This window comes from Rhinolophus hipposideros, assembly GCF_964194185.1.
Source record: "Rhinolophus hipposideros genome assembly, chromosome: 11".
NCBI classification, from domain to species: domain Eukaryota; kingdom Metazoa; phylum Chordata; class Mammalia; order Chiroptera; family Rhinolophidae; genus Rhinolophus; species Rhinolophus hipposideros.
This window is the reverse complement of record NC_138057.1, coordinates 19,014,907-19,041,835: the sequence shown is the minus strand read 5'-3', so window position 1 is coordinate 19,041,835 and position 26,929 is coordinate 19,014,907. Positions and strand designations below refer to the sequence as shown.

The window sequence follows — 26,929 nt, the reverse complement described above, 5'->3', positions numbered from 1 at the left end:
ACTCCCGACAAACCAGTTTGATAAATTAACTGCAAGGCTCCATTGAGAAGACCTCTCTTCATCTTCAGTAACGACAACTCAGACTTGTGGGCTACACTTGCCACCAGGTGTCATTTCCCCTCTGATCCCTTCCCCTGCCCACCCCAGCCCTCATCTACACTAATCACACCTTCCTTTTTTCAAAGCTCAGCCTAATTTTATACCATTTGTACCATCTTATACAGGGTTTAAATACAGGAGTACCTACCACATACATATTTTCAAATGCTATGAATATCATTAAAGTAATCAAAGAATATTAAAAACAAACACGTTTAGAAGGAAATGTTTGTAGTTATTCAAAGTGACATGATGGTTTATCATATTTAAAGATATATATATATATGTATGTATGTATGTATGTATGTATGTATGTATGTATGTATGTATATATGCCACAAAATAAAGCAAGGGTCAACGATTTCATTTTTTAAAAAACTATTAGGTTGGTGCAAAAGGAATTGTGGTTTAAAAGGTTAAAAATAACTGCAAAAACCACAATCACTTTTGCACCAACCTAATACTATGATTCTAAACACTGAGTTCTCAAACCAGGACACCCTAGTAATTACCTTATTTATTGAAAGTACCAAACATCTGAGGACCTCATACATACATTTTCTTTCCATGACTGAGAAAGGCAAGAAAATGTCCTTTTCTCTTGTGTCACTAACTCTGAATATTTCTCCTGCCCCAGCCTCCCCCCACAGCCCCACCTCTATGTCTTCTGAATTCAAAGGCAAAAGTCTGTCATCTCCAAATACTTGAGTAAATGCTTTTCCATTTTCTCCTGACTAGTAGAAGGATCTTTGACTTTATCTGGGAACATCTCGCTGTGCATTCACCTTTAGTGACCTAAAGAAGCCTCTTAGGGGGGATTTTTCTTTGTGGACCTTGACACTGCCTTGAAAGTTTACAGTCATAAATTGTTACCCACTGAGAGCAATTTCTCAAACTTGGTTAAATAATTACATAGACACCAAAAGAAAACCACCCTCTGCCTAGATCATTGCTTTATCTTGTCTCCTAATTCAAAGAATGCACAGCCTACATTTTGAATAACTTAGCGACCTTATAAAATGAAATTACAAAATGTAACTAGATAATTCAAAACGAAGAAGTCTTCAGACTGGAGGACACCATTTGTTATTTGGTGGCACCTTCTGGGAAAGCTCGATATTGCAGCTCAGCTCTGTGAAACATAAATTCCCATGCAAAAGCAAGTGAGAGAATTCTGGGAGCAGGGAAACAGTGCTGAACACATACTATAATAATGCAAAATACAAATCCGTGACAGTATGTTTTATTTTAAGCAGGAATGTCTAAGAAGTTAGAGGTTCCTGGATGTTTCATAGCTCTTCCCTCAATTCTGGCTGTGGATGCCAAAGCCACCTCTGAGGACAACCTCCTGAAGGTAAAGCACAAACCAATAGGTAGGTCAAAGAAATATGATTCAACACGGAGTAAGACGATGATGTCTCAGCAGTGACACCCAGTTCATGAAGCACATCTCTGCAACTGTAACATGAATTCATGGGAAAATAAGATTTGCTTCACCCCAAAACTCCTCTTGAGGGCAAGCCCTACCATGTGGGATCAAATCCTGGCTCTGCCACTTTTAAACATGGCAACCTTGGGCAATTTTCTTAACCTTTGAGCTTCAGTTTCCCCACCTACAAAATAGGGATAATAATATTACCTATTTTACAGCGTTGTTTTGTGGGTCAAATTAGTTAAAACGAGTCAAGTACTTAGAACAGTGACTATTACATAGAAAGCATTCAAAGCAAGTTTAGCTACAATTGTGAGGCACCCCGATGGTATGGTAAAGCTACTCATGCAAAGATCACGTTGAGTCACATCTTTGACTTTGTGTCTAAAGATGACAGATGGGACAATTACATAAAGATCATAGACCCTAGAGTAAGAAACAATAAAGTATTGAATAGGTGATGCAGTTCTCTTGAAGGAGGCTCATGGAATTTATTGAAAGAGAGAAACAATTCAATACAAGTAAGTGAAAATGCTGAGCTTTGGCAATTATTGATGACAATCAATTCTACAATGACAGGATCCCTGTCTATTCATAACCCTCAGCTATCTAAAGCTTCTAAGGAATTATTTAACGTAAAACCTGAGAAACCATTTGGGCTTAGTATGGTACTCAAAGCAAGGAAGAGAAAGAGCCTCTAACTCTACTTTTTTTAAAAAAACAACCAAAAAATCTCACTTTTAACTGCTTCGCATCTTTTTTTTTTTTTTTAAATAAACCAAAAATGTGGCTGAGTCAATGAACAGCTGATTGGCTAACCTGCAGTTCCCCCATCTAATGACATCTAAAACAGAAAACAAACAAAACATAAGAAAACAAAGTCAGGTGAAATATCTTCATGCACCCAACAAAGGCAACTTTCTCCCAGTTGTTTGAATTAATGTCCCACGCTGAGGTAAATCTATCTGAGGAAGAATTGTGACTCTTCAGGTATTTTTATCTCCAGTTATAAAATACAAAGAACAGGAGTCCAGAATGAGAGTCTGTCCCCCGCCCCCCCGCCCCCCTCCCCAGAGAGCTGGGGCAGCCCCTTAATGAATGGCCTCTTCAGCTGCTCACTCACCATACTTACAGACTTTACAGCTCTCCCATGTGCTGGAATTACAAGTCATTAAAAAGCCACTTTGAAAACACAATAAAGACCTTCTTCTCTGACTGCGACAACCTTCCATCACATAAAAACCTAAGGCCAATGCTACAACAGCAGGATGCTGACTGCCAGCGCCAGACAGTTTAAGCAGGGCAAGAAACAGGGTGGGGCGGGAGGAAATGAGGCACAACAAAAGAAGGGAAATTTCTTTTTCCTTCTCCTTCCTTTTTTGTTTTTTTTTCTTTTCAAAAGAAACTCTATGGTGGTTTGAAGTCTTTATCCTGTATCTGAAGCACCACCCACCCTTGGGAAAAATGCTGCCATCGGATGGGATTTTGTCTTTCTCCCTCAAGAAGACTTTATCCAAGAAAGCACTTTGATAAACCAAAATTATCAAAAGACATGATTAAAAATCTCATTTCTCACACTGCAGACGGAGGTATAAAATGTTTCACCAAACGTAATCTGCCCATTTTCAAGGAAAGATAATGAAAACTTTTAACTTCTGCACTTTTAAATTACAATTACATTTCTACAAAGCAAGGCAAAAAGAAGTGAAGGCAATGATAAAGAAATTACTATATAAGCGAATCCGATCATAAGTGCCTGTTTCAATTGTCTTTCCCTGTTTTTTTTTCCCTCCTTCTCTGCCATGAATACCAAACTTCCTCATATCACAATACAGGATCAATTCAATAGAGAAGCAGAATTATATGAAAAACAAAAACTAGGGAATCCTAGGAGGGGTGAAAGATATTTGGGTTCATTTTCGCTGTCAATTAAAGTTTAGACAAGTTAACGTGAAGCACAATTACAAACTTTTGGTTGATGTTTGTACAGTCAGGTCCTCAACCCTTTCCTAGCTGCTCCTTAATGCTGTCACCAGTAAGAACAGTCACTTTCCAGTAAGTGACCGTTATGGCCACAAAAAGAGAAATTCCTAAACCAAAACAGCGTTACTCTAAACTGGGAATTACCTAGGTTGTTGAATATAAAATATTCTTCATGCTGACCTTCACGTACATGGCAGAAACATGCCTTTATCATGTTTCCTGTGTTTGCTGAATGTTCACCCACTATGAAAGAGCCCTTCTGCCTCCCGCCCCGCCTTTCCCTGCCACTTCCCAAATTCTGTAAGGGAAAATTACTGATGGACTTTCATGTGACAATATTAGATTATAAAATGAGAAACGTTCTAGGAATTGCAAAATATGTTTTTTAATTATTCTTTCAATTATTCTTTCAGTCATATGAATAGTAATCCAAAGATAAATCTTTTCTTAGTATGCCTTCTTTTATTACTAACAGCAATGAAAAAAAAAAAAAAACTACCAAGTGCCTACTGGATGCAGTGATAGGTATGTTCTTGTCCTTTATTTCACTTAATTAGAAAGCTAAAAGATCCTGGAAAATGTTGGCTTACCTACCTATTTAGCTATCTACATAACCACTAATCAACAAATAAGTAATCCCTCAAAAAATGTACAGGCATACAAACATGGATGTACTTCTTTGTCTCTTCTCTTTTACAAAGCATATAAAAATCTTAACCAAAAAGAACCATATGAATCAACAATCTAAGCTTCCTAGTCCATCTCAACAGCATGGATATTTTTTATATAAAATCTGAATCTAACTTAATTATAAGAAGCTTCTTTAAAAAGTTCTTCCTTTTACTTGTAACTCATTTGTACCAAGGCGAGATATTTTCTTTACAGGCATAACCAGGTAAATCACCTCCCCCCGCCCCAACCCCTTCCTAATTCTTCACACTCTTCCAATTATTTTTTGTGTCTTTTTTCTGTTTCCAAAGTCAACAATCTCTGCCTCCTGGGTCTAAAATTACCTGCCACCTCACCTACCATAAATGAACATAAATCTGGCTCCTATCCAAATAACAAAGCTGGAAAGGCCTTTAGAGAGATCAGGTCATCTGATCACACTTCCTCAGATGCAGACAAGCTCACCCACCAGGCCAATGTGGATGGTGCCCCCTGAAGTTGGACCTGCCGCCGAGCTACCACCAAATCAGTTACTGGGCAGGGGAAGTTTAGGGCAGCTAAGGGCTCTCCACTATCATCGCCTCCTGTTCCTCTGTCTTGCCCACAGGAGGGATACCAGGTAGGAGAAAGGCCAAACAAAGCCTAACTCTACTATGAGATAAAGGGAATTTCAGCCCTCTTTTTATTATCCTTTGCTCACAGAAAGGTCTTTTTGGCACTGGCTTACTTGGAACCATTTTTGTCAATTCTCTTCTGTTCTAGCACCTACATTTAGAGAATTAAACCAATAGCTGCAACAATAAAAGCATTATTACTTTCAGAAAACTGATAAGGAAAGTATAGTTGTTGGGTTTTATACCCAAACAATACCTGAAAGTCTTTAAAGCCTTCTTCTGTAGTGATACACAGAGCACATCACAAAAACTCCTGTTACGGTCGCTGGATATGTAGCCCTAATGTCATGGATCACCTTGAAATTTTTCTATCTTCTTTAAGGAATTACAATTCTAACTCTTTGTTTCAGAAGACTTTTCAAGGTATTATTTTGTTAAACCAAGTTGAACATAAAGTTTACGAAAAGAAAAGCTATGCCTTATAAATCATACATAAAAGGAAGGGAGAAGGCCTGCCTGTGGCTCAGATGGTTAGAGCTCCATGCTACTAACTCCGAAGGCTGCCAGTTCGATCCCCACATAGGCCAGTGGGCTCTCAACCACAAGGTTGCCAGTTCAATTCCTCAAATCCCACAAGGGATGGTGGGCTCTGTCCCCTGCAACTAAAATTGAACACAGCACATTGAGCTGAACTGCCGCTGAGCTCCCGGATGGCTCAGTTGGTTGGAGCGCATCCTCTCAACCACAAGGTTACGGGTTCGACTCCCACAGGGATGGTGGGCTGCGCCCCCTGCAATTAGCAACAGCAACTGAGCTGTGCCCTCCACAACTAAAACTGAAAGGACAACAACTTGAAGTTGAACAATACGCTCCACAACTAAGATTGAAAGGACAACAACTTTACTTGGAAAAAAGTCCTGAAAGTACACACTGTTCCCCAATAAAGTCCTGTACCCCTTCCCCAATTAAAAAAAAAAATCTTAAAAATAAATTTCAAAAGGGCAGTCTTAACAATAGAAGCCTCCCTGTCCAGCCTGGCTCCCTTCCCCCCCCACCCCACCAAAAAAAAGGAAGGAAGCAAGAAGCAAACAAAAATGAGAATACACAGAATTATCTTAACAGAAAGATCATCTGTGATATTTTCATGTAGAAAGAACACGCAATAGTACTTTGTGAATGCAATTTGGTCTTCTCACAAATCAGTAAACATTCAAGAAAGATGCCTTTTAAAATTTTGACCATGACCTACTATAAGAAATTCGCACACACCCTCAGAAATAAAATGTTCACAAACCATTATTTACCCATAGTAATTATAATGTATTCTGTTTTTTTTTTTTAAATACTGGTGATGACATGCTAAATTGATTTCATGGCTCACCAGTGAATCACAACCCATAATTTGAAAACCTCTGTTCTAGAAGAATAGCAACATGTCAGAATATGGAAAGACAAAGTTGCTAAACTTGGCAATCTTGATAGACAAATCACACCCCAACCGCATTAGTGAACATTTCAGGGTGATTTTAAATAGAAATCAAACATAGAAAAACAGTTCCGTGATATCAGCATTAGTAGCAAGTTTTGAATTGAGAGGAGAAGTAAAAAGCAAGGGAGAAAAAAATAAACGCTTGACATATTGGGACAAACCCATTAGCTCTCATCTCCATTTCACAAACTATTACTATCAAGCCTTTACCAAACAATGGAAAAAAATTACCCAGTCCCCAGTCATTTATATGCTATTCTCCTCCAAATATGATCTTCTATTAAAATTTCAAAATTATCTATAGAGAGTAGTGGGGACGGAGGTTTTCTTTGCATGGCTGGGGATTAGTACTGATGCCATGTCCTAATCCTAGGTGGCTTTCTACCTAGAATAGTACAAAGGCAGGAGTAAGAATCTGCTACTGATGTCCCCTACCCCTTGCCAGCTTTTGAATTAGGAACATTTGTGAAGTGATCCCCTGGGACAGAAAGAGAAGTGGAGTTCTAAAATTGCCAGTAATTTTTAGCCAGACAATTTTCCTTGACCACTGTCTAAAAATATTGACAGGCCAAAGTCAGGAGACTTATTGGGACTGATCGTGACTGATAAGTAATAGTAGAAACCAAAGGTAGAGAAAAAGGAAAAGTGAGGAGATGAAGTCATAGCAAATACTGTTCATTCTCCAGAAACAGAATCAAATATCTTTTGAATTACTAACAGTTCTTTCATTAAAGTGTAAGATTTCTTACATTGGAAGGTTAGAATAAATAACCCGAAAATCCTTTCCAATTCTGAGAAATCTGTAATTATAAGTCCAAATTTCAACATCAGGTAACATTTTTGGATAGTATTAGATGGTGTTTTAGGCACCCACAAAAGATAATCCTGCTCTAATAATGAAGATCACATACCCCATCCCTTTAAAATCTGTGGTTATACAATGAAAATTATTAAATATTTCATTTTCAAAATGCCATCACCCGGTTTTACAGACACATGTTTTTGGTAAAATTTATCAAATTATACATTTCAAATATGCATGGTATATTGTTACATCAAATTTGCCTGGATAAAACTTTAAAAATACTATCACCAGCATGTTTCTCACCTGTGCAAACAAATTACTTCCTTCCACTGATCAAAAAGATCAACATTATAACTGCACCCTAATATTTCCTAAGTTTCTCTTTTGAATATATTGTCCTTTGTATTCAAGTTTTATTGCATTCTCCTCACTTTCCTAAGTCAGCAATCACTGACGAGCATTGTAGCTAAGCTCTAATGAGCATCTACATTCTCTGCTGTTATTCAAATGATCCATTATTATATTATGCAATATGTCTTTAACAACTTAAATTGCAGCCTAAAATTCTACAGATTTCTTAATGATTTCATTTCCTTTTTTCCATTGGTTAAGGAAATTCACTTCTAGGCACTTCCATGCTACCATTTTATGATTTAACTGTCGTTTTCTTCCCTCACTCTTTATCCTGAAGCTATCTGATAGGAAATTTGAAAACTAAGAAGAGAAAGAAGGGAAACCAACAAGACTACTCACGTCAGATTTGGAGGACATATTCTCCTCCACGTCGGAATCATTGGGGTCCACTATATCATCAAATGGCGGTAAAGTTGATTTCTTCTTCTCCGATGTCTCACTCTCAATTTTGACCTTTCCCATCTTGACATGAGATTTATCTTTTATCTGTTTTTTGTCAGCAGAACAAGTGAGTATCAGTGGTGGTGCGCTAGAAAAACTTTTAAATAAAGCCTCTGAGCTACTCTTTTTCCTTTTTTTGGCTGAGAGTTCTTCAGAATCTGAAACAGGGGGTCTTTTGCTAGGAGCCTTCTTCTCTTGCTGTCCACTGGTGATGGTGAGTAAGTTACTGTCCGGTTTTGGCTCTTTTGACATGGGTTTCGGTTCCTTGAAGGCCATCTTAGGGACTATTTTTTCTTCTTTCAGTGGTTTATTTTCTTTGGGTTTCTTAGAGGATTCTTTGGAAGATTTGTTGTGATCCCTGGAAGGTTCTTTGAAGGCACTTTTATGTTCTCTGGAGTCTTTAGAAGGTTTTTCCTTGTGCTCCTTCATTAATTTGTGAGGCTTTGAAAAACTGGTACTGCTGCTGCTGCTGCTGCTACTGCTACTGCTGCTGCTGCTGCTGCTGCTGCTACTGCTGCTGCTACTGCTGCTGCTGCTGCTGCTGCTGCTACTGCTGCAACTGCTGCTGCTGCTGCTGCTGCTGGTATGAATACTCCTATTAGGGTCCTGCAAAAAGGAAAGAAGAAGATGAAAGTCCACCCTAAATCACAACAGAGAGTCAAAAGCCAGTTTCCTCGCATTCAACCTACACAAAATGATCCCTCGTTGATTGCTGTCTAATTTTACTAGACACCAATGACCACAGTATAATGAGTGAAAATAGGGTGTGTGAGAAACATAGACAAGGAGAGCTACTAGGGATCAAGGAATTTAACGAGGCAAGCTGGTGTCTCTTAATCATGACAAGTACGGCGTTCGAAACATTTAGGTACAACAAATGTTCACAAAACACTTGTTCTAGGAGATACAAAGATGGATTACACATGGCCCCATTCTCAATAACTGTGATGTTATCTACATCTATGATTCGTCATTGCTGTAAGAGCCACCTATACAGTGCTATGACAACAAAAAGAAGGGGGCAAGTAATTCTTTTGGGGTTGGGAGAAAGAATAATTCAGAAATATATAGAGAATTAATGACTGAATTAGGTATTTCAGGATAAGCAGGTGATAACTGGAAAGAGAAGAATGAAAAGGTACTTGGAGTCATAGCAAGTCGCCGGATATCCACAATGGTGGAGCAAATAAATTATGTGCTTGACTTCTCCTATGACCACATGACAACTAAATTACAGAGCAATCAACCTGGCAAACCATCTGTAGTCTAGATGAACAGAAGTTTTATAACTAAGGATATAAAGAAGAAGCCACACTGAGACTGGAAGAAAGAGTGGAGACACAGAATGGGCCAGCCCCAAACAGGTGTGTAGTGGTTGAGAATCAGGAGGGATATCTTGGCTCCTGAGATCTGCCGCTGGAGGAGCCTCATGCTGGGCTTCCCAGCCCCATAACAGGTTTCTTAGCCTAGAGTACCAGTGCCAGGAAGAGGAGCCCCCACAACATCTGGCTGTGAAAAACAGTGGGGATTCCGACTGTCCAGGTAACTCAGAAAGCTGCTGGAAACCCTGATTTCCTCTTAAGGGACTCGTATGCAGACTCTCCCAGGCACTCACCCTGGTGTCTAGAGGAGGGAGAGTGACTCAGAAGGCGTCAGAGACATGCAAAGAAAGACCGAGTTGTGTGGCTTCAAGTTAACAATTGGACGGACAGTTGCCATTTTTCCTGTGTAGAATCCTCCTCCTGGGCAACCGACAGGTGGGCACCATCTTTCCTGTGCTGAACCTCCTCCAACAACACAGCTAAATCGGAATCTGCGTTGCCCTGGGGAACTCCACTTGCTCCACCCTGGTGACTCCCTGGAACTCCACCCCACTCTACTTTTGCAATGTTGGAGGCACTTTTTCTGCAAGCAGCCAGGCTTCCCATGTTGCACTTTTTCACGAACTCTTGGGGGTCTGCGGGCCCCAGGCAGGCAGTGGCTGGCCTCAGTGTGCTCTGAGTAGTTGGCCAGGCTCAGCACTGGCACCAACCAAAATCTACATTAAGTTGGTGAACACCACTCATCCCACTCTGGTGATTCCGAGACCCCAACTCACCTATCTCAAGTACTGCACAACACTCTATACAAGTTGAGCCTTAAGGAAGCTGGTAGGTGACAGCAGCCTCAGGGTGCCCTGGAATTTTTGTAGAGCTACCCCAGCCCAGTACTGGTGGCAGCCATCCTCAGTTCACAAGGTGGCCTCTCCCACATACCTCCAAATACAGCAAAGGCAGCAAACAACAAGGGATCAAACTGTAGCTCCTACCAAGTAGTCCTTGGCCAGTCACAAGCAGTGGCTCACCTGGACCTGCACCTGAGCCCCTCCCAATAGGCCCCAGAACCAACATAATGAAAGGTTGGCTTCAGACCACAGCAGTGCATGACGAATTAGCCCCACAAGCAGCACAACTGATGGTCAGTCTCAGCAGGCAAATCTCACTCCATGGAGTAAGGCCCCCACCCAGTAGCCTATAAGCTGTGGATGTGGTGAAACCCCCAGCCAGTCAGCCTGCGGGTCAATCCCACCCACTGACATGATAATAGCAACCAATGCCCGACTATAATAGGAGGGCTACACGACACACACAAAACACACTCCTGCAGCACCTGGTGCAGGTAACAAGGGAGACTATGCCACTGGATCCCACAGGGCACCTACTACATAAGGCCACCTGGCCAAGACTGGGACACAGAGCAGATCAACCTAGACACATAGAAACAAACACAGAAAGACAGCCAAACTGAGGAGACAAAGAAATATGTCCCAAATGAAAGAATGGGAGAAAGCTCCAGAAAAAGAACTAAAATGAAGGCAAGCAATCTACCAGATACAGAGCTCAAAACACTGACTATAAGTATGAAGGAAATTAGTGAGAACTTCACCAAAAAGATAGGAAACAAAAATGGAGCTAGAAACCATAAAAAAGAACCAGTTAGAAGTGAAGAATAACTGAAATGAAGAATGCACTAGAAGGAATCACCAACAGACTAGATGAAGCAGAGGATTGACTCAGCAATTTCGAATACAAGGTGGCAGAAATCACCCAATCAGAATAACGAATCAGAACAGCAAAAAGGAAAAATAATTCAACACACCAAAAATAATGAGGATCATTTAAGAGACTTTTGGGTAAATATCAAGCATAACAACATTCACATTACAGTACTAGAAGGGTACTAGAAGGAGAAGAGAGAGAGCAAGGAATTGAAAACTTATTTGAAGAAATAATGATGGAAAACTTTCCTAACTTGGTGAAGGAAATAGACGTACAAGCTCAGGAAGAGCAGGAACCCAAACAGGATCACATCAAGACACATTATAATTCAAATGGCAAAGGTTAAAGACAAAGAGATAATCTTAAAAGAAGCAATAGAAAAGCAACTAGGTACTTATAAGGGAGCTCTCATTAGATTCTCAACAGAAACTTTGCCGGCAAGAAGGGAGTGGCAGGAATTATTGAAAGTGATGAAAAGCAAGGATCTACAACCAAGACTACTCTACCCAGCAAGGCTATAATTTAAAATCGAAGGATAGATAAAGAGCTTCCCAGACAAGAAAAGGCTAAAGGAGTTCATCATCACCAAACCAGTATTACAAGGAATGTTAATGAAACTTTTTAAGAACAAGAAAAAAAGATTTAAAAATATGAATAATAAAATTGAAATAACTATGTACCTATCAATAATCACTTTACATGTAAATGGATTAAATGCTCCAATCAAAAGACACAAGAGAGGGCCGGCCCGATGGCTCAGGAGGTTAGAGCTCCGTGCTCCTAATGCCGAAGGCTGCTGGTTCAATTCCCACATGGGCCAGTGGGCTCTCAACCACAAGGCTGCCGGTTCGATTCCTCGACTCCTGCAAGGGATGGTGGGCAGCGCCCCCTGAAACTAAGATTGAACACTGCACCTTAAGCTGAGCAGCCACTGAGCTTCCAGATGGCTCAGGTGGTTGGAGCGCTGGCTCTCAACCACAAGGTTGCCGGTTCAACTCCGACAAGGGATGGGGGGCTGCGCCCCCTGCAACTAGCAATGGCAACTGGACCTGGAGCTGAACTAAGCCCTCCACAACTAAGATTGAAAGGACAACAACTTGACTTGGAAAAAGTCCTGGAAATCCCCAATAAAGTCCTGTTCCCCTTCCCCAATAAAATCTTTAAAAGAAAAGAAAAGACACAGGATAGCTGAATTGATACGAAAACAAGACCCATACATATGCTGTCACCAACAGACTCACTTCAGATCAAAATACACACACACAGATTGAAAGTAAAGGGATGAAAAACTATATTTCATGCCAATGGAAACAAACAAAACAAGTAGGGTAGCAATACTTGTATCAGACAAAATAGACTTTAAAACAAATGCTACAATAAGAAACAAAGAGGAACACTACAGATAAAAAAATCAATCCAACAAGAGGCTATAACCCTTGTAAACATTTATCCACCCAACATAGGAGCACCTAAATATATAAAGCAAATATTAAATGACATAAAGGAAGAGACTGACAGTAACACAATCATAGTGGGGGACTTTAACACCCCATTGACAAGAATGTACATAATTTTGAGACAGAAAATCAACAAGAAAACAGGAGCCTTAAATGACACATAAGAGCAGATAGATTTAATTGATATTTTTAGAGCATTTCATTCCAAAGAAGCAGAATATACTGTATTTTGCCGTGTATAAAGCACACTTTTTTGCCTAAATTTGTGAGGAAAAAATAAGGATGCGCTTTATACATGGGTAGTACTAACTCCATATCTATATAAATGTTTTTAATCTTTTTATTTATGCTTATGAGTTAAAAGTGTAATTCTAGAAATCAATAATGATATCTGTATGCAAAATAATACCCTGGAATATGATAACAGATTTTGCTGAATTTACAACGAACTTGCAACAATGAAGAGCTCTTGGCCTTTTATGATGTGTATATATCGTAAATTTGTTACCAGTACATAAAATTTCTTGTACCTTGTATCTTGTGTTTTGTTATTATTTGTTACATAAAATTTCTTGTAACATAATATGTTAAAAAATAAATGCTAAAATTCCTTCATAATACAAAAAACAAGTACTTAAACATAAATAAAATTTTGAATTAAAAAATTAAAACAAAATTTGTTTTCCCTCAAAGTTTGGGCCAAAAACATGGGTGTGCATGACACACGGGAAGGCATTATACATGGCAAAATATGGTACATTCTTTTCAAGGGCACATGGAACATTTTCCAAGATAGACCCACATCGGATACACATCAAATCTCAATAAATTTAAGGAGACTGAAATCACATCAAGTGTCTTCTCTGACCACAATAGTATGAAACTAAAAATCAATTACAGAAAAACACTGTAAAACACAAAATAACATGGAGGCTAAATAACATGCTACTAAATACTGAATGGGTCAACAACAAAATTAAGGAAGAAATCAAAAGATACCTTGACACAAATGAAAACGAAAACTCAAAGACCCAAAATCTATAGGACACTGTGAAAGCAGTCCTAAAAGGGAAATTCATTGCAACACAGGCCTACTTCAAGAAACAAGAAAAAATGTCAAAAAAAACAATCTAACCTTACACTTAAAGGAAGTAGAAAAAGAGCAGCAAACAAAGCCTAACATGAGCAGAAGAAAGGAAATAATAAAGATCAGAGTGGAAAAAAACAAAACAGAGTCTAAAAAAATCAATACAAAAGATTAATGAAACTAAGAACTGGTTCTTTGAAAAGATAAATAAAATTGATAAACATTTAATCAGACTCATCAAGAAAAAAAGAGGACCCAAATAAATAAAATCACAAATAAGAGAGGACAAATGACAACTGACACCACAGAAATGCAAAGGAGTATAAGAAAATATTATAAACAATTACATGCCAAAAAATTGGACAATCTGGAAAAAAAGGATAAATTCCTAGAAACATACAATCTTCCCAGACTGAATCAAGATGACAGAGAAAATCTGAACTGACAAATTACTACTAATAAAATTGAATCAGTAATTTTAAAAAACTCCCAACAAACAAAAGTCCTGGACCAGATGGCTTCACAGGTAAATTTTATCAAACATTGCAAGAAGAATTAACAACTATCCTTCTCAAACTATTCCAAAAAATTCAAGAGGGAAGGCTCCGAAGCTCTTTTCACGAAGCCAGCAAAATACCGATTCCAAAACCAGACACAGACATTACGAAAAAAAGAAAATTTAGCCAATACCCCTGATGAACATAGATGCAAAAAATCCAAGCATAATATTAGCAAACCAAATTCAGCAATACATTTAATAGATCATAGATCATACACCATGATCAAGTGGGATTTATTCCTGAGATGCATATTAGTTCAATATCTGCAAATCAATTAATGTGATATACCACACCAACAAAATGAAAGATAGTCATGTCAAGAGATGCAGAAAAAGTGTTTGACAAAATCCAGTATTCCTTTATGATAAAAACTCTCAGCAAAGCAAAAATAGAGGTAACATACCTCAACATAATAAAGGCCATATACAACAAACCCACAGCTAAAGTCATATTCAACGGAGGGAAAATTAAAAGCATTCTCAAAATCAGGAACAAGGCAAGGATGTCCACTTTCACCACTTTATTCAGCATAGTACTGGAAGTCCTCGCCACAGAAATCAGACAAGACAAAGAAACAAAAGACATCCAAATTGGAAAAGAAGTAAGACTGTCATTATTTGCGGATGACATGAGACTAAATATAGAGAACCCCAAAGATTCCACAAAAAAACTATTAGAACTGATAAATGAATTCAGTAAAGTACCATGATACAAAATTAATATTCAGAAATCAGTTGCATTTTTATAACCAGTAATAAACTATCAGAAAGATAAATTAAGAAAATAATCCCATTTACAATTGCATATATAAAAAAAGAAAATATCTAGGAATAAATTTAACCAAGGAGGTAAAAGACCTGTACTTGGAAAACCATAAGACACTGAAGAAAGAAATTAAAGAAGATAAAAACAAATGGAAGAATATATTGTGTTCACGGATCGGAAGAATTAATAGCATTAAAATGTTCATACTACACAAAGCAATGTATAGATTCAATGCTGTCCCTATCAAAATACCAATGGGATTTTTCACAAAACTAGAATGATCTTAAAATTTATAGGGAATAACAAAAGTCTCTGAACAGCCACAACAATCTTGAGAAAAAACAAAATTGGAGGTATCACTCTACCTGATAACAAACTATACAAGACCATAGTAATCAAAACAGCATGGTATTAGCATAAAAACAGACACAGAGATCAATGAAAGAGAATAGAGAGCCCAGAAATAAATCTGTGCCTATATGGTCATTTAATCTATGACAAAGGAAGCAAGAATATACATTGGGGTAAAGACAGTCTATTCAATAAACGGTGCTGGGGAAAAAATTAAACTGGACCACCATCTTCTCTATACACAAAAATAAATTCAAAATGTAAAGATTTAAATGTAAGACCCAAAACCATAAATTCCTAGAGGAAAACACAGGCAGTAAACTATCCGACATTGATCCTAGTGATATTTTTTTCTGATATATCTCCTTGAAAAAGGAAAACAAAAACAAAAACAAAAAATGGGACTACATCAAACTAAACAGTTTTTGCACAGCAAAAGAACCATCAACAAAACAAAAAGACAGCCCACTAAATGGGAGAAGATATTTGCCAATGATATATCTGATAAGGGATTAATATCCAATATTTATAAACAACTCATACAACTCAACACCAAAAAAACAATCCAATTAACAAATGGGCAGAGGACCTGAAGAGATGTTTCTCCAAAGAGGAAATACGCATGGCCAATAGACACATGAAAAGGCGTTCAACATCACTAATCATTAGGGAAATGCAAATAAAAACCACAATGAGATATCACCTCACACTTATCAGGATGGCTATCATCAAAAAATCAACAAGTATTGGGGAGGATGCTGAGAAAAGGTAACCCTTGTACACTGTTGGTGGGATTGCAAATCGGTGCAGCCACTGTGGCAAACAGTATAGAAGTAAACAGAACTACCTTATGACCCACTTCTAGGTATTTATCCAAAGAAATCCAAAACACTAATTCGAAAACATATATGCATCCTTTCGTTCACTGTAGTGCTATTTACAAGCCATGATATGGAAGCAACCCATCAATAGACAACTGGATAAAGAAACTGTGGTACATATGTACAATGGAACATTACTCAGCCATAAAAAAGTGAAATCTTACCATTTGGGACAACATGGATGGACCTAGAGGGTATTATGCTAAGTGAAATAAGTCAGACAAATACCATATGATCTCACTTATATGTGAAATCTAAAGAACAAATAAACAGAGCAGAAACAGATTCACAGATTCAGAGAACAAACTGTTCGTTGCCAAAGGAGAGAGTGGTTGGGAACTTGGGTGAAAAAGGTGAAGGGGTTAAGAAATACAAATTGGTAGCTACAAAATAGTCACGAAAACATAAAGTACACCATAGAGAATATAGTCAATAATGTTGCAACACTATGTCAGATAGGTACTAATCAGGGGGATCACTACATAAATTATATAAATCTCTAACCACTGTGCTATACACCTAAAATTAATATAAATATTGAATATCAACTGTAATTGAAAAAAATAAAATATGGTAATTCTATTCCTAATTTTTTGAGGAACCTCCACACTGCCTTCCATAGCGGCTGCACCAGTCTGCATTCCCACCAACAGTGTATGAGGCCAAGACATGTGTCCTTCGATAGGTGATTGAAGGACACCAAAGTGTCCTTTGATAGATGATGGGCTAAAGAAGATGTGATATATATACACAATGGAGTACTATTTTGCCATGAGAAAAGATGAAATAGTGCTGTTTGTGACAAAATGGATGGATCTTGAGATTATTATGCTAAACAAAATGTAAGACAGAAAAAGTTGAGAACTATACAATTTCACTGATATGTAGGACATAAAACTGAAAGCAACAAAGGAACAAGACAAACAAATAAAGAAACAAAAACTCAGAGACATAGACAATACTTTAGTGGTCATCAGAGGGAAAGGGGGGGAGGAGGGTGGTAAATGAGGGTAAACGGGATCAAATATATGGTGATGGAGGAGAACTGACTTAGGACGGTAAACACACAATGTGATATACAGATAATGTATTACAGAATTGTACACTTGAAATCTATGTAACTTTACTAACCATTGTCACCCCAATAAACTTTAATTAAAAATAATAAAATAAAATAATGTAATGTAATGCTTAAAAAAGAAAGAAAGAAAAGGTACTTGTAGACCAAGTCTAGAATGAATCAAAACAACAAGGTATTAAAGCACAGATTATATTTGGGGAGCATCCAGCTTTGAGAAAAAGATAGAAAAGTAGCCCACGGACACATAGTGAAGCTAGATAATATTGTTTTAAAAAATGCTTTTTAATGTAAAGAATTGCAAGAACTCCCCAAATAAAATTATTCTCAATTTCAGATAAAAAGGAAATTATTTTTTTCTTTCCAAACTTCATCACATAAGGAATATGTCTCCTATCCACTAGCACACAAAAAAAATCTAATAAAACAAAGATTTCACCTAATGGTCATCAAATGGAGTGAAAAATCTTTAGCTGTATAATCATGAGGAAAGAGTTAATGGCTATTTCATTTTAAATGTGTTACCAATGTTTACACACATATAAATACCTCAGAACATATAACCTATTTAGGAACAAAACCTAAGTCCATAGTTACCATATCTGTGAACCTCTACCATTAATTACTAGAAAAAGAAACAGAAGTAAATCTTGGACATGCAAAAATCCATACCAATACTAAAAGAAGAGCTCTTTCACCCTTATTTCCACTTCCTAATGGACCAAAGATAAATACCAGGTGTGATCAAACAATACGGTGAATGTTAAAATTAAAAAAAATATATTATAGTAAAAGATACGTGGCCATTAATCCCTCTCAAAATACTCCCCTCGCTTCGAACACACTTGTCCCATCACTCTGGCCACTTTCTGATGCAGTTCTAGAAGTACTCTTTTGTGAGTGTCTTTAGTTGCACTGTCATGGCTGCCTCGAAGTCCTGAATCATTTAGACTTTGAGGAAGAGCCAGAAGTCGCACGGTGCCAGATGCAGTGAATAAGGTGGGTGAGGACACAATGTGATGTTTTTATTTGACAGAAATTGCTGCGCCAGAAGGAATGTGTGATACAGAGCATTGTCATGATGGAGGATGATTTACCACACACTTTAAAATACACCTTTCTGTCAACCGTAGCTCATATCCAACTGACTGCACCAAACAAGTTGAAACTTGTCACACAGTGTTACTAAGGTTCGATGCACTGCTTCCTGTATAAAAGATCCTTGCCTTTCCTTTGGATGGCACTCGGCAGCAGCATTCACCATATTTCTTGACCACAACAGAAAAGCTCTGTGTCACACATTGTTTCTGGTATAGCAATTTCTTTCAAATAAAAACATTATGGTGTGTCCTCATCCTCCTTATTCACCGGATCTGGCACCATGAGACTTTTGGTTCTTCCCCAAAGTCAAAATGATTCAGGATATCAAGGCAGCCATGACAGCACAACTAGACACTCACGAAAGAGGACTTCCAGGATTGCTTCAGAAAGTGGAAAGAACGATGGGATAAGTGTGTCTGAAGAGAGGGGAAGTAGTTTGAGGGGGATTAATGGCAATGTGCCTTTTACTGTAATATTTTTTATTTATTTAAATATTCACCGTATTTTTTGTCCAAATTTCAACTAGAATTTACATCTTCAGGCTTTATTATGTTCACCTCTAACTCACTCACTTGAGGTCAATGATATGTAAATTAATCCTCTATTCCTTAAATACCTAGCATGGCACAAAAAAGATAATAAGTAGGGGCTATGCTTTTCAGCTACATGAACAATCTACTTATTGCGTCTATTGGGTGGGGGGAAGCATAGATAAGCATTAGATATAATACCCAAAACGAAAAAAACATTGTTCTATGTTAGTGGAAATGTGTATTTTTCTTTCTTATAATTTTTTTTGGTCTTACTCAACAACAACAAAATGACATGTGTCAGTTATTCCATTTATTTTTCTGAAGTGAGCAATTGGTTTCAAAATTCTAAACCGGCTAAAGTAACTAACAAAGACATGTTTTTATGCATCAAACTAGATAATTCCTTACAAAACATTTTAATCTGAGTCTTAAAAGTAGAATGCTAAAGATAGTATTCGTATTACTGAAACTGCATTATTTTATACATTCTATTACAAGACATTTCCTGGCATGTTAAGCAATACTATGAATAATTAAAATAAAGTATAATGGACAATCTAAATTAAGGAAGAAAATTTTGAAATCAAATATCCTTGAGTTCTTTTTTTATTGTTGTTAACTGTTTTATTATTGACTCACTGAATTTTGATAATTTGCAATCAGTATTCTTTTATGGCTCTTGAACACCCAAGCATTGCTGTTTAATATAAACCTTCATAGAGTACCACACATATTTCTATAAATAGAACTTTTAAAAACAGATAAATGTTAACCTACCAACATGTATTTTAATGTTAAGCATTCAAAAACAGTAATGTTTCAGCACTATTAAAAATAAATGAACTTCTATAAGGGTTCCTCCATGATTTATTTTTTAAATCCTTTTGTAAGACAAACTGGAATTCTGAACACAAAGTACAGAGTGGTATATGACACAGATTCATGTGTCATAGAAACTTCAAGTTCTAGTCTTAATTACGTACATATGATGTTAAGTACAAAACTTCAGAAATTTTACAATTTTTTACTCCCCTTGTTGGTGTAGGATTCTAATGCCTACTGTCGCCTTTTTACACACCCAGCAAATCTTGGAACAAGCAAGTGACCCAATCATTCTTGTTTCCTCTACTTTACCAAAAAGCTTTCTTTGAAAATCTTAGACAATTCACAGCTAAGAAGAGAAACCTATTCAGTAACAACGTGCCAGACAAATAAAACTTTAGAAAATAACAAAAAGATGAGAGAATGGTTTCTACTACATAAGGCTATATTTTCTTTGGTTCTGTGATCAATGGCAACATGCAAATGTATGTCACTTGATTCCATAGTCATACATGTAATAAATGTAAAACAAAGGCTTACATACAAATTCAGGAGTTAAATTGTTAACTGACATAGCATAAAAGCTATCACTGAATCTCAGCTGATCTATGTCGTATATATTGGGGATCTACTCATCGTCACTGGTTTTTTAAAATTTTTACTGAACTATTAATCTTAATATTAAGTGACACTAAGCAACACAGACTAATTACCATTCAATGTGAAGTTTACACATGTTGTATAATTAAAATTCTCTTTGCCTGAGGCTGAATAAGACAAACTGAATATCAATATTAGGGAGAGCATGTGTACATAATTCAAGTCTCAAATATTTAAGGCAAATGACTGCTTAAACATAAATATATATATATATACATATACATGTATATATATTTGCACTAATTTTACAACCTGTGAATATAGGGTACAATATTTTTTTTTCCATTCACTCAGATACTACTGAATGCTTCCTTGTTTTAATTTTCTGTAATAGAATGGATCCCTTTAATGTATAATCTCTTTCTTTTTTTTTTTAAGTTTTTTTTTTTAATTTTTTTTTAATTGGGAAATATTGGGGAACAGTGTGTTTTTCCAGGGTCCATCAGTTCCAAGTCAAGTCATTGTCCTTCAATCTAGTTGTGGAGGGCGCAGCTCAGCTCCAAGTCCGATTGCCATTTTCAATCTTAGTTGCAGGGGGCGCAGCCCACCATCCCATGCGGGAATTGAACCGGCAGGCAACCTTGCTGTTAAGAGCTTGCTCTCGAACCAACTGAGCCATCCAGCCGCCCCTCCAGAAGCTCAGCAGCAACTTGTTGTCTTCAATCTAGTTGTGGAGGGCAGAGCTCATTAGCCCATGTGGGAATTGAACTGGCAACCCTGTTGTTCAGAACTCGTGCTCTAACCAACTAAGCTATTCGGCTGCCCTATGTATAGTCTATTTTAATTCAACTTGGCTTAACAAAAGAGAAGGTATAACTATTAGTCAGAATAAGGTTTTCTGATTATATGTGGCTTTCAATTTCTATGTTATCACCATGTCTTCTTCCTAGTACCACTGATAATTTTATTTTCTTATTATTTTATTTTAAATTAATTGGGGTGACAATTGTTAGTAGAGATACACAGATTTCAGGTGTACAATTCTGTATTACATCATCTATAAATCCCATTGTGTGTTCACCACCCAGAGTCAGTTCTCCTTCCATCACCATATATTTGATCCCCCTTACCCTCATCTCCCTCCCCCCAGCCCCCTAACCCTCTGGTAACCACTAAACTATTGTCTGTGTCTATGAGTTCTTGTTTCTCATTTGTTTGTCTTGTTCTTTTGTTGTTTTTGGTTTATATACCACATATCAGTGAAATCATAGGGTTTTCTGCTTTTACTGTCTGACTTATTTCACTGAGCATTATACTCTCAAGATCCATCCAGGTTGTCACAAATGTTCCTATATTATCTTTCCTTACCGCCGAATAGTATTCCATTGTGTATATATACCACAACTTCTTTACCCATTCATCTATCGAAGGACATTTTGGTTGTTTCCATGTCTTAGCCACTGTAAACAAAGCTTCAATGAACATTGGAGCACACGTGTCTTTATGTATAAATGTTTTCAGGTTTTTTGGGTAGATACTTAGGAGTGGCATTGCTGGGTCATACGGTAATTCTATTTTTAATTTTTTGAGGAACCTCCACATGGCCTTCCATAGCGGTTGCACCAGTCTGCATTCCCACCAACAGGTACCACTGATAATTTAAAGATGATTTTCTTTCTCTAACTCCTATTTCTTCCTCAACCTATCCTCTTATTTTTGGTCTTTGTCCTACTTTAACTGGCTTCTGCACTGTGCAAAATTTTCAGTTCATTCACATCTTGTTCAATGAAATTTGCATATGGACAAAGAAACTCTCCTGGAAGAATTTTATTTATCCCAAACCAATAAACTCTCCTAAAAGAGTCTATTTGTCCTAGGTACATCTTAAAAGGACACTTCCTAGGAACTGTAGTATAATTCAACTGGTTACGTATATTAAGCGGTCAGGAAACCATGACAGTCAAAGATGGGCTCTCAGAACAGAAGTCTTGTCTGTCATGTCATTTAAACACATGACAAAAGGCACAGATTGATGAAATACCATCTGAGGCTATGAATAAAGTATAAATATTCAGGATTCAGGGGGGAAATGAACCTTGCATTTGACTTACCCTCCACTTCTCAATCCCACATCCAACCCACTTGCCTCTTTTGAAAGCAAGCTCTGGGGTCAAGAAGGGAGTGAGTGGGGCCTGAAGAATGTGGCCATGGAATTACAGGCATCTTCAGAGAGGACTGGTGCAGATTTGCTCTGCTTTGAGTTCCAAGCAAGACTCAGAAGCGTTCTACACATAGATCACTGCACAAGTGTAGCCAGCCTCTCTGGCCTCAAAGGTATTCAGGAGGCACTCAGCAGAAGGGAGAGCACGCTCTACTCCTGAGGCTGGGGATACAGGAAGACCAGAAGGAAGGCGCAGAGTCCTCCACGCCATGAATTACACACCACACCTGCTGTTACAGTGCACGCTGAGATGCCTGGACCTTTCATCAATTACAGGATACAACAACTTAAGGTCCCTTAACAGCTCAACCAGAACCCCAATGTACATATAAACAACATGCCTAAGGGTAGGAGAGAGCAGACCTAACAGCTCTTCTGAAGGACACAGACGAAGTATCAAGGTCAAACACAGGATTACTTAAGGAGAGTCAAGCAGAGAACAAAACATAATTTCTATAGAATAAAAATAAATCAATTAAAATCTAAAAAGTAAAATCCTGAAGCTGAATAATTCAGTAGATACATTAAAGGAGAACACAGACTATAACTGGTAGCATGAAGTCTCAACTGGAAGAAACCTCAGGGCATAAAGTAAAAATAAAAAGATGAAAACCATAAAGGGAAGAGAGTAGACTTGAAGAACAGATTGAGTCAATATGACTTAACTAATACACCAACCATAGGAAGAGTTCCAGAAGAATCTCTAAAAGGAGGAAAAGGAAAAGATAGAGGAGAGGCAGTAATTAAAGTATTATGAGAGATTTCCGTGAACTAAAAACTGAACTACAGGGCAGCCGCATGGCTCAGTTGGTTAGAGCGCGAGCTCTCAACAACAAGGTTGCTGGTTGGATTCCCGCATGGGATGGTGGGCTGCGCCCCCTGTAACTAAAGATTGAAAACGGCAACTGGACCTGGAGCTGAGCTGCGCCCTTCACAACTGAGACTGAAGGACAAAAACTTGACTTGGAGCTCATGGGTCCTGGGAAAAACACACTGTTCCCCAATAAAGTCCTCGAAATACACACTGTTCCCCTCCACAATAAAAAAAAAAAAAACCTCTTAAAAAAATAAAATAAAAAGACTGAACTGCAACTTCACAGGGCTCTCCAAGATCCAAGAAGAACTAATGAGAGAAAAGACACATGCACAAGAACATCACACTGAAATTCCTAAACATTAAGGATGAAAAGAAAATCTCACAAGTTACCAGAAAGAATAATTACTTAAAACTAAAAAGAAATCAAATTAGCATTGGACTTCTCATTAGTAACAATAGTACCGTGTTTCCCCGAAAATAAAACCTAGCTGGACAATCAGCTCTAATGCGTCTTTTGGAGCAAAAATTAATATAAGACCCGGCCTTATTTTACTATAAGACCAGGTATATAATATAATATAATATAATATAATATAATATAATATAATATAATATAATATAATATAATACCGGGTCTTATATTAATTTTTGCTCCAAAAGATGCATTAGAGCTGATTATCCGGATAGGTCTTATTTTGGGGGAAACAGGGTACCAAAGAATAGTAACATCTAGACAGCTGGGAGAAAAAGCAATACAACCCACACATGCTACGTAAACATTCAATATGAAAGAAGTATTTGCCAAAATTTAAGGTTGTAAACAGCATATTGCACAATGCCCTATCTAAAGACCTGAGAAGGGGGGGGAGGGGGGTTCACAGTGTGAGGGATATAAATGATGAACATCTAAGTATTACCTTGTCTTGTACACCTGAAACTAATAAAAAAAAAAAAAGTAGTATATGTGATCCTCCTTTTAAAGTAGGGGTCTTTTTCCTGCTTTACTGAGGAATAATTGAGAAATATAATAAAAATTGTATATATTTCATGTATACAACTTGGTGTTTTGATATATGCATACATTGTGAAATAATCACAACAATCTAATTTTGAAGGTTATACAGCAGTAATATTTAGGCATGAAAGATTTATTTTGAACACTTTAAATATTTTTTCAAGCATGTTCCATTTATCTCATTCAACCAAAGTTTTGTGATTTAATGCTACCAACAGGTAGTAATGTCCTTGGGCCAAGAACCAATTTAACATGGCTTTATACAAAACTAATGAAATAGGATTTTCATCTAAGTCTAAATGTGACATTTGGAAAGAAATACATAACACGGAAAAAAAAATGGTTGGATTGGTTTTGCCTATATAATTGAAAACAATAAAATCTTTTCAAGAACAAAATAAAAAATAAAAAATAAAGACCTGAGAAGGGATTTCAACCAAACAATAAGTGAATCAGAAATAAAATGAGATCTTTACATGTGGGAAAATGGAAAGGAGAGGAAACAGAAGTGAAATATACCTTGCCCTTAATATACCTTAAATATACCCAATATACTGATGGATAATAAACTATATAGAATATGCAATATAAGTACTCAACATGAATTCCAGACACAAGCAAGTCTAACAAAACTCGGGACCTAGAAACTGAATTATCCCTATAAATATTTAGGAACATTAGAGAAGATCAGAGTGTTAAGGTGAAGGGAAATGTATCATTTTTCACATTAAAATAGGGTAAAAAATTATGAGCAATTGAAAGGGAAGGTGGATAATAATGAAATGGAAAAGTACAGGAGTGCCACATAAACAGGAAACTGGGAAATGGAAATCGAGTTGAGAATATAAGCAAAATTAAGAAAATTGAAAAAAGTCACAAACATAAATAATGAAAATGTATAAAGTAACAAAGTCAAGTAAAAAAGAATAAAAAAGAAAGTTGAATTCTCCCACTAAAAGATAGACTGTCAGACTGGGTTAAAAAGACAAAGGTCCTATACAGACTGTAAGAAACACTTAAAATCAAATGACTGAGAAAAATTTAAAACAGGGAGATGAACCAAGAAATATCAGCTAAGGCCCCCAAAAGAAAGCATGAGTGCCATATTAATATCAGACATGTGGAATTCATGGTTAAGAGGACCAAACAACATAAACAATTTAAATGTTAAATTACATAAGGCAAAAGGTATTGAATATGTAAAAAAGACTTGAAAAAAATTTCACTGAAATGAGAAATCAACACATCCTTATCAAAAATAGACAGATCTAATAAAATGAGCATAGATGTGATGAAATTGACTAAATCCACAAACTTGATTTAATAATTTCATACAGAGAACTTTCTATCTCTTGAATAAAGCTTACAAATCTTTTCTGCGCCCATAGAACATTTTCAAAAAATCAATCATAAAGCCATCATAAAATAAACTTTAAAACAATTCTTTTAAATCTTTTGAATAGATTATACTGATTGATCACTATCTAATAAAATTAAAAAATAAAAAGAGCATTTCATATTAAAAACAAACAAACTAGGAGCACAGAAAAACATATGCTCAAAGGAAAATGTATAGCCTTCACTGCATTCATTATTTCTAGAAAGGGAAAAGAAGAGACAGGAAGGAGAGAAACCAAGCATAAAGACACACTTAGTACTCACTCTGAGAAACTAGTAAAAGATCCACAAACATGTAAACATTTTAATACCAAATAAAATGAAGTAAAAGTAACAGATTTCACCAACATTTATGCTTTAAAATAATGGAATTAAATGTATAGTTAGGGTTCAAATTCTAAGGAAAAAATTATCAAGTTAATTCTGATTTAAAGGAGACCTACAATCTACTTTGCAAAATCAACTAAAAGGTAAAGTTTCTTGATTTAAAAATTTCTTGAATTTAAAGTCATGATCAACCATAAAAGGAAAATTAACGAGGGGGGAGCAATTTATAAATATTTCAAAATAGGTAGGTAAATACCATAAGAAACAGTCAAACAGTTCAAGATGTTTGAGTGAGTGAGCAAGCGCGCGCGTGTGTGTGTGTGTGTGTGTGTGTGTGTTGGGAAGAGGGGTAGAGCAAAGTGGACTGCTTATGATTTTTATGAGCTTTTTAGCACCATTTGACATAATACTATAAATGTTTTATTTAAAATCAATAAGATACTAAGATTGTGAAATATAAATAATTTTAATAATTGGCAGGACTGATAAAAAAATGAACCAAATTTATTAAAACTCCAAGGATAACTAGAGGCAACAAAACCGAAAACTTAACATTTATCAGTCAATGGATAAGAGACAAAAAGAACTTTACACAAGCAGAAGAGAAATGGCACTCGAGAATAGGAATGGGAATGTTTCATTCAATAACAATCTACATGACCTGTGCATAAAAATCAAACAAAAAACATGAAATATTTATATGCACACAAGAAAGAGAGAGAAAAGTCTGCTGTCACAGGACACAACGCTTTGCAGGGTTTTACTTGTTTGATTTTTTAAAAAAAAACAAATGTACTATTTTTGAAGATAATACTTAACGAGGAAATTAGAGGAAACTCTACAAATATACCTCCCACAGCTTAGGAAAAAAAAGCAAATAACACCATTTCTGGACCTGACCGGGGCAGCACACAGTTTTAGGGAACTGAAGA

At 36.8% G+C, this 26,929-nt stretch overlaps 1 protein-coding gene across 3 annotated transcripts in view; it reads right to left on the bottom strand.

Annotated features, from left to right (window-relative positions):
* MLLT3 (MLLT3 super elongation complex subunit) overlaps window positions 1-26,929 on the bottom strand; it is a 261,994-nt gene that overhangs the window by 63,971 nt on the left and 171,094 nt on the right. For all 3 annotated transcript variants that reach the window (XM_081065561.1, XM_081065562.1, XM_081065563.1), the window contains one exon: window positions 7,845-8,552. In XM_081065561.1, the coding sequence (XP_080921687.1) occupies window positions 7,845-8,552 (708 nt within the window). The remainder of the gene's footprint in view (window positions 1-7,844; window positions 8,553-26,929) is intronic.